The following is a 13,383-nucleotide window of genomic DNA, read 5'->3' on the forward strand; positions in this document are numbered from 1 at the left end:
GGAGAGCAGAGCGCCACACGTGTTAGTGGATTAAAACAAGAAGACAGTATGCATCTGGAGCAAGTGGTATTCTCTTATGTATTTGGACAAGAGATTAACGGGTGCAGTGTGTGATTGGCTTACTTCACTGAGGATGGCCCACACAGCGGAGTCTTTGAGAACCGAAAGCCGAAGTGCCACGATTGGATTGAAGGAAGGATCTACAGCCCCTTCTGCCACACCCTTCTGAAACTGACCTGTGTGTTTAAAAAAAACACACACACACACACACACACACACGAAGTACTAAAATCATATATAGAGAAACTACATGGCCAATACTTCACCAGTGAACTAGGTGCTCAAGTGAGAAAAAAATAAATATGATAACTGATTTACTGGAATTTATTTACCCAATATATTTCAGCTCAAAACTTATTTACAAAGGACATTGAATTAAAAAAAAAAACTAAGACACAAAAAATATAAATATTATATATAATATAATATCATATATAAAATATGTCAGAAAAAACAAAAGAATATGAAAGAAGATAACAGAAGATAAAAACTGGAAGGACAAGGCTGTGACTGACAACACTTCACACAATTTTTGTCCACTGACTAACTCTCGGCACCATGAGAGTGTAATCTGATCACGATGTCTCAGAGTGTTTGTATGCACAAACACACACAGCGTTAGGAGACTGTCAAATCCACTTACCGATTCTGTAAAAGCGGTCCTCTGTTCGTTTGTACTTCTCTTTGGTCTGCAGTCCAGGTTCCTAACACATTAACACAGTGAAAAATGGACAGTAGAATAAAATGTAAGACACAAATTAAAACCTTTAATGATTTTTCATTTGAGCAGCACTTGAACTGATACTAGCTTCTGTGCCTACACTGGAGGTGTGGATCACAATGTCAGAATGTATCGCCTCTGGCAGAGCAAACGATTCTGTCACGCTCACATTCCTGTCAATAATCAATGCGCTACGTCCCTGAGAGCAACCACTCAATGTAATCTAATCAGAACCGCTTGTACATCACACCACAGAAGGGTGACATGCGCGTGTGCATGTGTGTCTCCCTACCGAAACAGGCAGTATTTCCACTGTGGTGTTCTCGATTTTGTCCCCTGGGTGCTCCTGGTTACCACTGCGAAACAGGAACCTGCCAAACAAATCAAGCATTCATTTTAATATTCACACTAATGGGTAAAGAATTCTTGCACCCAAATGGTGGCTGCTGCCACACAGAAACACGCAGTCCATCGAATCACTTGTGGACATCAGGTAAGTTATGTCCATGAAATGAAAATATTGGGTATGGAAAAGTATATACACACGCTGCATCTTCAGAACTTAACTGTAAGTAGGATATAGTTGATCAAAATTTCAAAGCTTGTGCTTCTTAGATCTCATATTCAGGTCATAGCTACAGGTTTTGAACATTAAAAATTCTAGTATTTCTGCCTTTCTAGCCAGAAAAAGCTGAGAAATCTCAGTAGATTTCAGAGCAGCTACAACAGGATGCTTTGAATTCACAAAGCATGAGCACAGAGTGAAATATGAGCTTCACTTGTAGATATGGATGTGGGGTTGACAGTTGGGAAGATTCAAAGAGGAAATGAATGGTTATTCTTCCCTTACAATATCTGTTTTCACTGCAGTTTGTGGGTGCACTGTATTTACTTGTATTAAATGTTTAACAGTCAGAGAGTAGGAGACAGAGCGAGAATGCATGCCAGACACGGAGGCAGTGACAGCTCATAAAAAAAAAATAAATAAATAAAAAAATGCTGTATCTCTCGACCAACTGCTGATGAGATGTTGTCTAATCAGCATAGCAATACAGTCTGAGCCAGTGTAAATGGTGTCACTCAAAAGCAGACACAAAACACTTCAGAATCAGACAGTGGAACACTAGATGGCCTCTTTCCCATTCGCTGCCACTTACTTGCTGAGAGACTTGACAGTCTCTCACACTTGTCTTGCTGCACTAACATAATCTTTACAAGAGAAGTGGATACAATCACCACGCGTCGACACATGACCAAATATTAACATCCTTTTCAGGTCTTCTGCGAGCCATCAGTCTCGCTATCAGGTCCCTTTATATTCACAGTCTCGCTCCCTTTCTACCGTGGCTCCACAGAGAGTAGGACGCTGGCCTGAGAATGCTTATTTTAGAGCACTCTCATTAGCTCACCCGGATCCCCCGAGACATGCACGCACACACACGCACGCACGCACACGCACACGCGCACACACACACACACACACACACACACACACACACATTCACTCAAGTTAAACCTCAATCAGTGAAGGGCAGCATGATTTTGCCTTTGCCTGTATGTGAAAATGTTACCATCATAATAATGATAATTACTATAATAATAAATATATGTTGGGCTGTGTTTTGCATGCTCACCACAGTATTTCAATGCAAAAGATATCAAGCTGTCCACACAAAAATATCAGAAATAGACAAAGCCCTCCTTCACATTTACCTCTCTATGCTAACAGGTCTGTCAAATTTGAAGAGGACGTAGTCTGCTGCAGTAGGAGTAATGGCCCAGAAGAAGTCCTCTCCTAGGTACGTCTTCTCCAGCGTGTGACCCTGATAAACCTGTGTGACAAAATACAATGTTTTGTTCTATATTTATCACAGATTTTGCTCATCTATTCTTTTTATTATTTAGGGCATAATGCGTTCAATTTATTCTTGTATTCCTTTGAACTAGACAGTAGGTGAGTGATACCTTCATTGAAGTGGAAACCTCTGCTGGGGGGTTGACATGCATCTTATGAAGCAGTGGCTTCAGGAAATCTTTGTCCTACAGACACAGACAGAGAGGCGAGGCTAGTGTTTCTACAAAAGGAACCAGCGTCAGCTGCTGCTGCAAATAAACAACAGTGTGAGACTCACTGTGAGTTTTTGGATCTTTCCAGCAAGAGAAGAATGGAGTCCCACATGTTGAAATAGGGAGGGTCTGAACCGTACACGTAGGCTGGATTTCTGACGCTCGCAATGTTTCTGGAAAAGCAGAAATGTAGGAATGAGACCCCAGTTTCCCACACACTGATGCTCATATCCATACAGTAACCACGGTGCATACCGCATCTTTTTCAGGATTGCAGACTTTGACCCACAGAATATGGTCCAACAGCCAGTCAATGGGCTTCTCCTTGTAGAACATGAAGATGAACTCAACAATGAGGTTTAGGTCTGGAGCCTGGAACATTTTTCCTGAAGGAAAGAGTATAAGGAGGGTTTATAGATGTTCATTGATCCTACACAGAAGCACTCAGCATCATTAACAGCCAATTATTTGCAACAACCATGAACAGGGCTTTGGGGACTTGTTGCTACACTGTAAATAAAAACAAGAGGAGAATCAACTGAAACTAATATGACAAATTATTGTCTTCTTGTGGAAACCTTGTCTCTGTAGAAATCATAAACGCCCTGCAAAAGATATCTACTTTAGAATATCAGCTTATTAAGAAAACTGCCATTGGAACAAAATGATCTCAGTTGTTTGTTTTAAGAGTTGTTGGAGGCCCTTGAACATAAAATGTCCATGCAAATATAAAATCTTACAGAAACAAAGTAGGGTGAATCATAGAGTAGTTAAACTCTGCTTTCAATGATAAAACTACATTCTACTTCTTTAAATTTAAATGATCTGTACACAATTACAATTATACCATTATTTAGTAAGACACAGATGAATCATTTAAAACAAAATTGCACATCCGTAAAATAATCATGGGTTTAGTTAATCACTGAAAAATGGGCTCTAAAAATAAAAATCATTAATTGAGCCATTACGGTGCATGCTTAATCAGAACAAAAAGAACAAGAAACAAAAGTTTCACTTGGGACTAAAAATATACACATTCCTCATTTATACACTGCAGTGACACGCTTTGGATTTGCCTTTCCCGCACTATTAATTACTTTACAATGACCTAATTCCCAAAGTTATCAATATAATTTCCATGTTGTCTTTACTGGCTGCTCTGCTGTGCATCGGCCAATGCTGTATTTGACGCTACAACTCTTACAATATGTGAATGCCTAGTCTAATGGATTGGAAAATACTGATTTAAGAGAAAGAGGTGTCATTCAAGAATGCCATTGTTTGCCTTGGACATCAGCTGATTACACAGATCTGGCTTCATCTGACAGACGCCTGGTGGATGCTGAGTATTGATCGGGTGTTTAATAGATCATACCAATGAAGCCCAGTTGAGAGAACTCCAGGATCATCCAGTCCTCTGACGAGAGCTGCAGAGCAAAGTTCTTCATAGTGGCAAAGTAGTTGGGCTTGGCCACGATGTCATCCTCCAGCTGAAGGAGCAGGTGTACAGAAAGAACAAAATGTAAGACAGAAGGAGCCACTTGAACAGTTGGGGTTTATCGTTAGTGGAAAGGGGAGAGAAGCGGGAGGGAGACTCCTCTATGCTCAAACAGGGACATCACTCTGAACTAAACTAAAGAACACTGCTGAGTCGCTACACTAAACTAGAGTAGCAGTAGATGTCAGAGAGGCAATACCTCTTCCCTCCAGTTGAGAGCAGAGAATGGAAATGATACACCCCATGCATAAGATAGAAAGATGGGAGATGAACAACACAGTTAAACAAAATTGTGAATGGCTGGTGTTAGCATTTCAAATCTGCTGAGATTAAACGTTAATATAAACAATTCTAAATTGGATGCCTTGTTTAGCCAAGAAGACATATAAGAGCTGGAGAAGTCTAAGCGGATTAAGCTAAGAATAAGTGAATAATAATAAGTGGCTCCAGTCAGAAAAAATAAATAAACACTAACTCTGATGAATGATACATGATGAAGTACATACCTGGACGTAATAAACCCCTTTGCTCACAGCGTACATCATGAGGAAGGAATAGTCCAAATTCTGCTTGGTTCGCCATCTAAACAAAGCAGAAATCATCAACACTTAATAAAATTCTACACATATGAAAACTGATCCATCGTAAGGTTTCCTCCGAAATATTATAACACTGGAAAGAATGTCAAACTCACTGCTTCACATTCAAAAAGCAAAACTGTACAAATCAGGCACTCCCAGGTATACTGAATGTTACAACAGCAGACTCCATTTGAATAATTTATAAACCAGTGCTGTCAAACTAATTGTTTGATCTGAATGATCTGCCCTCGTTGCAGTCTGACTCACTGCTGTTTGCCAAGAGCTGCAGGTGTTTGTGATGCCTCCAGAAGACAGGTGTGGGAGATGGTACACAGATTTTCCTATGTGCACATGCTCCAACACACACACACACACACACACACACACACACACACACACACACACACACACACGCACACTTTTAACACTCCAGTCAGGTGAACAGACGACACTAATATAGGGGCTTGGATGTGCATGCACTTAAACTCAGCCAGTTGCTGCAGCTTCAGCAGTGGGGGAATGTAATAAGCCTAAAGCCTCTAGACCACTGACTTGCATCCATGCGCACACATGCTTAAGAGTCTAAAAAACACTTGCAGTCCAGAAATATTTGGACAGTTACACATTTTTTCTTCTTCAGGCTCTGAGCTTTGGTAAATTCAATTTGAAATAAAATAATGGATACGACATTAAAGTGGCAAGTCTCAGCATTTATTTGAGGTTTACACCAATATAGAAAGAACTCTGTGAGCAATATAGCCCTTTTAACACCTAGTGCCCAAAGTTTAGAGGTTCAACAGTAATTAGACAGATACACATTCAGTCCAAAAAAAAAAAAAGAAGAAAATGTGTAACTATCCAAATACTTACAGTCTGGCCTGTATACCATGAACCCATGTTGAACAAGATGTTAACTGCTCACAAACACCCACATACCAACATAACACATAGCCCATTGAGCCTAAAGGCTATTAACCAAGTACAAACTGCAAGTAGTCAGCACAAACTGCACCATAAACAGGTTTTGTAATGAAGCCAATTGTTAGCTGACTATAAAGAGAAGATAAGTACAGAAGATAAGATAGAGATAGAGGGTACTGCTGATGATGACCTTGATCTGACTTTGAGAAATGCCTGTGGAATACTAAGTACCTAGGCAGCCTCCCTTAAAAGCTCTCACTTGCTCGTTCCCTCCCGCTTTCCCCCTGACTCATCTCTCTACTTTTTCTGCAATCCTCATCACGGCTCTCCTGTATTTCATTTCTCCCAAGGCTGGTTTCTCTAGATTTCCATAATGATTTCAATCACATTTTGGCTAATTAAGTGTCAGCACTGAACACACAGGTAACACAGACGTCATGCCTGAGTGAACTGCTTACCTGACTCTCTCTCTGGAGTCTCCAAAAGTCTCCTTGAGGTTGTTGAGGTCAGGGTAATAGGCGGCTGGTGGGGAGATCACCTCCAGCAAGCCTGAACTCAGCTCTGTAGAAAACCTGCAGAAAGAGGGCCACTTATGATGCCAACAATGTAACACAGACATGCACACTTTTCTCAGGTTCACAGTGTCTTTTCACTCCGTCACAATATTTCCACCTTCTTTGTGCTTGTATCAGAAAGCAGAGAAGTGTACTCACTCTTTCTCCAAGCCAGCAGCTACGCTGTGAACATAGTCCAGGTCTGTCTGCAGAGATTAAACCAGGAAGACACAGACCTTTTAATATCATTTTTGAATTCACTGCGTAGGAGTGTCACACCATGACTCATATTGAATGACTGTGAGATCTCACCTCTCCAACGAAAACAATAATCACACAGTCAAGTTTCTCCTCTGGTGACAGCTTGTCTATCAGCGAGCGCAGCGTCTCTGACAGATAGGACTTCACCTTCCGCTTCACTGTGGGAATCCCCATCACCATTGTAACTGGGAAGTAGAGAGTGTGAGGTAATAACAGGAAAAAGGGGGCTTTTTAATCAAGTGGATCCAAAACCAGGTAACCTTTGCTGAGTTCCATATACCTCAGAAGTCGGAGGTGTGAACAAAGTCACTTCCGAGTTGACCTCATTCCAGTACAAGTCAGAAGCTTGTTCTTGTTGTTGCTTGCTTGTTGTTTTTATTGTTAGCAATACCAGTTTACCACAACGCATTATACGGTATTATATGTATACAAACTTCATAGCAACATGTCCACAGATATAAGTTGGACAGTACTGTGTTTACAACTGATTTAATGAGACACAAAGAAGACAGAAGTGCTACTAAACACCATATTACTACAGCTTTCACTGCTGTTGATGCACAGAGCAGCCATCTTGGATTTTGAGGTCAGGATTGGTGAGGGTCTTCTGACTTTCTGAGTCAGACACCCGACTTCAGGGGCCATTCCAGTTGAAATTTCAGAAAACAAAATTATATAATGCCTGGCATTTACTGAACAACAACAACAGCTAAATTAATTTGAGCTTTTCTTACTAAATAAAGTTGGATGCCCAAAGACAACAACAGAGAGCAAGGATCAGAGAAGATCTGACCCCTGTAATTTAATAACAAGATAATATTTCTTTACTGATTTACCTGTCATTTTTTATTTTAACCGATTAATCACAAATTGGAAATGTCACTCATGAAAATGTCAATATTTCCAGACCCCATACTCAAATCAGAAAACTGCTTATTTTGTTTGACCAAATCTCAAAGCTACAGTATGTACAACAATATTAAAAACTGAAAAATGGAGTTCATGTCTTTTTTTTTTTTTTTACTGGATTAATAACGATTGATACATTAAATTGTCTTCAATTACTTTTCTGTTGAATAACTAAGCAATAAATTGTGTCAGCACAACCCACTAATCGCAAATATCATGGTGATCATCATCTCAGAGCTAAAGGATATTCGGTTCAGCTGGAATAGCCTGGTCCAATGACACAACAGTTAGACATGGAAAGAGATAAAGAGAGCGTCTATTGTCTTCTCCTTATTGCTTCTAGTTTATGAGGCTTGGAGCAGCTAAACAGGGAGCCTCTTCTTAAGTATGGAGAGATACAACGAGAGACTGAAGCAAGTACAACGGGCTGTTACCGACATAAAGCCAGTTCATTGTATGAAGTAGAACACAAGGACCACTTTCACTAGGGAAATAGAAAGTGAAAGAATGAGAAAGCAGCGAGTATACAGCAAGCCCACACCAATGTGAGCACAAATGTTAAGATGAGCAAGTTATCAGGCTGGTTATCCGACAATGAATCAGTGTTTCGTCATGCTGAGGAAAGGAAGTCAAGACTGTAGCATGGAATTGCATATTAACTTGTGTGCTCTCTTTTTCATGTCTAGCTCTCTCTTCTTCTATACATGGTGTATTTGCTCTTTACTGAGATCAAATCCTTGGGTACAATGTACAGAGGGATACTGCTTTGGATACTGTTGTTCATAAAATGCTTCATGCTTTCCCAGAGAAAGGAAAACAAGGTTATGTTTTGTCCTAATGGAAGTTACAAACAACTTGCCCTATAGGGATAGTATTGTGAAATACATGGACCGGGGCTAATGTGCATATGTGTATGTGTGGATGTGTGTGCACAGTTTAAAAAGGGAAAACATGCTGACTGAGGGGATGTGGGGGCACAAGGGGCCTCAACAAAGGCACAAAGCAAACTTGAGGTGCAGAATGAGTGAGCAGCACAGTGGACCTGAGAGAGGGTGCAATCCTCCAGAGTGATCTGTGCAGCGTGGAGAATCTGTCCCAGTTTTGCTTTGTGTTTCTCACACAGAGCTCCATGTCGTATAGCGACACCCACCACCACCACCACCACCACCACCAAGAAAGTAGGTCGAGGATGAAAGGAGAATGTAGGAGGAAGGAAAAGAGACAGAGAGTGACAGAATAAGGGAGGGTGGCAGACAGTGAATGAGTGATAATGCATCTAAGTGCAGCTTGAGCAGGACCGACTCCAGGACTGCCCCTCCCCATGTCCCTTGATCAGTCTGCTCACTTCTCTCTGCCATCCTTTCATCTCCTTTAGAAAAAAGAGAAACGATCCACACGTCTGTCCACTTTTCTGTCACATCAGTGAAAAGAACTGATTTGGCGTACCACACATATAAAAGAAGCCAGTGTTCGGCTGTGTGTGCATGCTTTCAATGTCCAGCAAAATATGTCCAGCTTAGTGCTTGCTTAAACTAAATATGTAAATGTGTTCATTTTCCTGATGAGACCATGAACACACAATATTTAGGGTTACGGTTAGTGTCAAGAAAGGAAATAACTAGAGCCTGACTGACTTATCGGCCTATTACAGATACAACAGTATGTGATATGTGCCGATATGAATACTTTTAGTAAGAAGCAATAATGCAGTGGAAATGCTGGGGTCAAGTCAAGTTATATAGGCATTTTATGTATATTTGATCCTTTGTTTTCATTCAAGCTAAATATATATACATTTATTTTATTTATAGTTATTTATTTTTATAGTTATTTTATTTAATTCCTGCATTGATGCCATTTCAGACAGTAACGTAAATTGTTGAACTGTAAAATATCCTGCTTTCATTACATATCTTTTTCACAAGTGTTTACATACAAACACACACCCATACACATATACATACAGTATATACAGTATATACAGTATATATATATGCTGATATATCGATAACTGATTTTTTTTTTTACTCCCTAATAACCAATATCGGTCGGGCTCTAGAAATAGCATCATTAGATCATTACTTGTAGTCGGAATAGTATCTGGGCATATAACACTCACCATGATTTGAGGAATCATCAGTTTATAAATTAATTATGTGACTTTTCAGATGTAACCAATAAAGAAGGGGTTAATATTTCATGTATAGGTCTTTAGGCAACTACAAAGTCAGTAGGGTTTAGAAACTATGTATGAGTACATGTTAATAAAAGGATAAAGGAGGAATAAAATATATTTATTTGTTACACTTACAGAGAACACTATTTATTATATTAGTTCATCATAGTTAATCATCAATGAAATATGGATAAAGTATAATGAACACTATGATGAAATTAATTGGGGAAAAGAGGAAATGTCTGGTCACAGTGGCATATTATAAGGATGGATCTATTATACGGCTTATTGTTGTGAGAGACAAATAGAAACAATGTTAATCTGCTCTATTTGCTTGCAGGTTTCTTTGCCTCAATACACAAATGCATGTTTGCCTTTGATATTGCATTCCCTGATTAAGAAGACCAAATGATGATTTTTTTTTTTGGTGCAATTTAAGAAAATCACAACTGTCAAGTTTTGGGGTAATTTAGGCATCGATGAGTCTCATGTTAGAACCATTGCTTTTCACAACTGCTTCTGTGTCAAAGTAAATACCAACAATGTTTTCCAATGTAAAATGTTGCTGAGAGGCATCCAAAGTAATCTGGTTGCTATATTCTAATGACAAAAACGGAAGCTTTTTAAAGCATTCAAACTTTCAAGGTCTTGCAAAGCCTGAGGAACACCGTGCCTTTGTGTGTGCTTGTGTGTTTGTGTGCATGTGTGCCCAAGTGAGTGGATGAGCAAATGAGTGATATCCCTTTTAAACCAAGCTTGACAGTGGAAAACCTACAATCATGGGTGAATATAACTTTTCGTAAAATAGTCACATCTTTCAAACCATAAATTTATAGTATCTTGATTGGTTTGTTCAATAAACTTAATCACACACTGTCTGACATGCATCCAAAACCGCCCACTTCTTGGGCATGGGTAAACAACAAACATGATAATTATATTCCAGTGTCAACAGCATGTGGGCATTAGGTCTGATCATTACTCTGCATGCAGACATTTGCACCCGTAATGCACCACGCAGAGATTTGCCCTGCACAGTTCAGCTGCTCTGACATGCATTGCTGCTCACAGATGGAAAATAGAACTATGTCCTATTTGTTCCTTTAGTGTTGCATTGCAGCAATGCAGCTAGCCAATCAGGGCATGCCGTTTTTGAAATTTGTTGAAAGCTTTCACTTTTGTTTGGTGGTGCAGCTAAAAATGAAAAATGGCTGCATGTAGGGTGAGGTTTGATATAAAATGTTCTAGCACAGGTCAGCCCTGTGTTAGCATTGTGTGTGTGTGTGTGTGTGTGTGTGTGTGTGTGTGTGTGTGTGTGTGTGTGTGTGTGTGTGTGTATGTCTTAAAAGACTACAGCATTTGAAAGTAATTAGTTTGAGATTAGATCTTGTTTATCAGAATGTGTTGAAAGTGCACAGGCAAAGACATCAGATGCAAGAGTTGTAATATGGGTTCACCAGAGAAGAAAAAAAGCGACACATTATGCAAATATTAGGTTCATAGTACTGTCAATTGACTTGGCTGTCTCACACAGAAGCATGTCTCATAATGAATACAACTGATAGTGTGATTATCAGCACTGAGTGAGAAGCTGTTGAGGGGGTCATATTCTTGCTCAATGTACAGGCAACTTCTACAGAAAGTCTGTGCTCCTGTATTCTGAAATTAGTTTTCTAAAAAAAAAAATTTTTTTAATCTATACATACGTATGTTATATACGTACATATATGTATGTTAGCACGAATTAGCAAGTATCAGCGTCTATGCTCACCATACCTGGGTTGTTATCTTATCTCATAAATAGGCTAATTAGCCAGCAAATGAATTAGCCTGGGTTAGCCTATGAGCAAGACTCCCAGCGATGCTAACAATGCTTACAGTTATTAAACCGGCATACACCTAAATCTCAGCTCCACACATCCCACTTCTTTGCCCAATTTTGGATTAGCTGGGAGTTAGGCCGACTCAGGCACGACCAAGATGGCGACAGGCAGCAGAGTAGCCCACTCTGTGCTTTAAAACCACTCTTCAGAAACCTATGGGTGGCGTAACAGAGGTTTACACTAGGTCCACACTCTGCTCAGGTCAACAGAAGAATCAAACAACAAAGACAGCAGGTAAAGGAAATTCAAATAAGAGACAAAAGGGGTTGAAAAGAGATCTCCTAGAATAAGGTTAGAATAAACAAATTCTAGTGTATAACTGATGTTGCTTGGCAACAAACAAAGTAGAGATTGTGCAAAAGGGCACAAGTTAGATGATGGATGACTTGCTTGAGGCCATGTAGTTTGAGTTTGGAACTAGCGAGGCTGCGTACAATAATACTCTTGTAGACTTTGGTATGAAAGGGGCCCTTTTCAGACCTGGCATTAACATGCGTTTCCACATGCATCTAAAGTGACGATTTTTGGTCAGATCTTACTTCCCTGCTCTATATGCAAATAAACACATATATCATTTTTATTTGCATCAATCAAATATGTTGTTATTTTTAGCCAGACCAGTCAGGCCTGTTTGTCAATGTCTCTGTGTGAGTGAGAATGGGAGTAGGAGCTCTGCAATGAAATAAGGTTTTAGCCATTTGAAATAGTCTAAAATAAATAGAAAATCAATATGTGGCGGTCAAGGTCGATATTGTGGCGAGCCACCACAAATACATCAATGTGTGGGAAACACTGTGAGAAGTCTAAAAATATTTTTGGTTCATAATGACACCCAGCAAGAAACATTATTCTGTGACAGAGGACATCAGTTGAGTAGGTGGTCATCCAGAGTGTCCCAGGACACATTCGTGTTCACACTCCTATAAGAATGTGGATATATGCGATCCAGACCACCTCCAAAAGTGTACTGAGTGATCGAATCTCAAATACATCCTCAATGCATCTCGGGTGAATTCACACCTGTACTTGGAGCTGTGTACTTGTGATTGGATCACCCAAGACGCATGTTAATGCCAGTTCTGAACAGGGCCAGAGATTGTCTGAACTCCTTCTCACATAATACTTGTTCAATTTAAAGTGGGATGGTGTCCTAATTTGCACAGATATAAATATCCCAATGTCAGATATGCTTAGACCAGCAGAGAAACAAGAGGGAAAATAAAAAATGAGCAACACAGAGGTAGACTAAGAAAAACTATTAGCAGCAGAAATAGGGAACATTAAAAGTCACTGTTGGCACCTTGAGGCAAAAGTTGCCGGTGGCCACTCAAGTATGTCATGTGGCAACGCACAAGTGGTGGAGGAGCAAAAGGCATCTGCAGCAGTTGTGCTACCACTTCCTGATAGCTGTAACCTCCTGCTTTGTTGTGCATACACTGAACACAATTGACAGTGCTTAACAGTGGGAAGTGGGTGAGAACAAAGCAGTAGGCAGCAACAAACTTTTCATTATCAGTTACGAGACATTTCCTTTAAGATTTCTAAAAGAAAGCTAAAAAGTCCTAAAAGCTTGACTGGCAATGACTTGGAAAGGTGGCAACAACAGGCCTCACATTTTTCTCGTTTCTCGTGGGAATACCTTGCACTCATTGATCAAACAGCCTGCAGGCCAGGGACAAGAAACTCTTGCTTGTTCCCAATTTGTCCCTCCTTTTTTTCCTCTAATTTGTCTAGGGCCTCTGTTCCTCC

At 39.9% G+C, this 13,383-nt stretch overlaps 1 protein-coding gene across 1 annotated transcript in view; it reads right to left on the reverse strand.

The window, feature by feature from the left end:
* The window catches only part of mgat4a (mannosyl (alpha-1,3-)-glycoprotein beta-1,4-N-acetylglucosaminyltransferase, isozyme A), a 31,372-nt gene that overhangs the window by 2,552 nt on the left and 15,437 nt on the right, over positions 1-13,383 (reverse strand). The window contains exons 4-15 of the mRNA XM_022740280.1: positions 6,718-6,851; positions 6,565-6,611; positions 6,310-6,423; positions 4,856-4,931; positions 4,227-4,341; positions 3,104-3,234; positions 2,914-3,021; positions 2,747-2,821; positions 2,495-2,613; positions 1,074-1,152; positions 704-764; positions 124-236 (exon numbers count right to left, since the gene is read on the reverse strand). Of these exons, the coding sequence (XP_022596001.1) occupies positions 124-236; positions 704-764; positions 1,074-1,152; positions 2,495-2,613; positions 2,747-2,821; positions 2,914-3,021; positions 3,104-3,234; positions 4,227-4,341; positions 4,856-4,931; positions 6,310-6,423; positions 6,565-6,611; positions 6,718-6,851 (1,172 nt within the window). The remainder of the gene's footprint in view (positions 1-123; positions 237-703; positions 765-1,073; positions 1,153-2,494; positions 2,614-2,746; positions 2,822-2,913; positions 3,022-3,103; positions 3,235-4,226; positions 4,342-4,855; positions 4,932-6,309; positions 6,424-6,564; positions 6,612-6,717; positions 6,852-13,383) is intronic.

The sequence above is a fragment of the Seriola dumerili genome, unplaced genomic scaffold (genome assembly GCF_002260705.1).
Source record: "Seriola dumerili isolate Sdu_G_001 unplaced genomic scaffold, Sdu_1.0 BDQW01000052.1, whole genome shotgun sequence".
NCBI classification, from domain to species: Eukaryota; Metazoa; Chordata; class Actinopteri; order Carangiformes; family Carangidae; genus Seriola; species Seriola dumerili.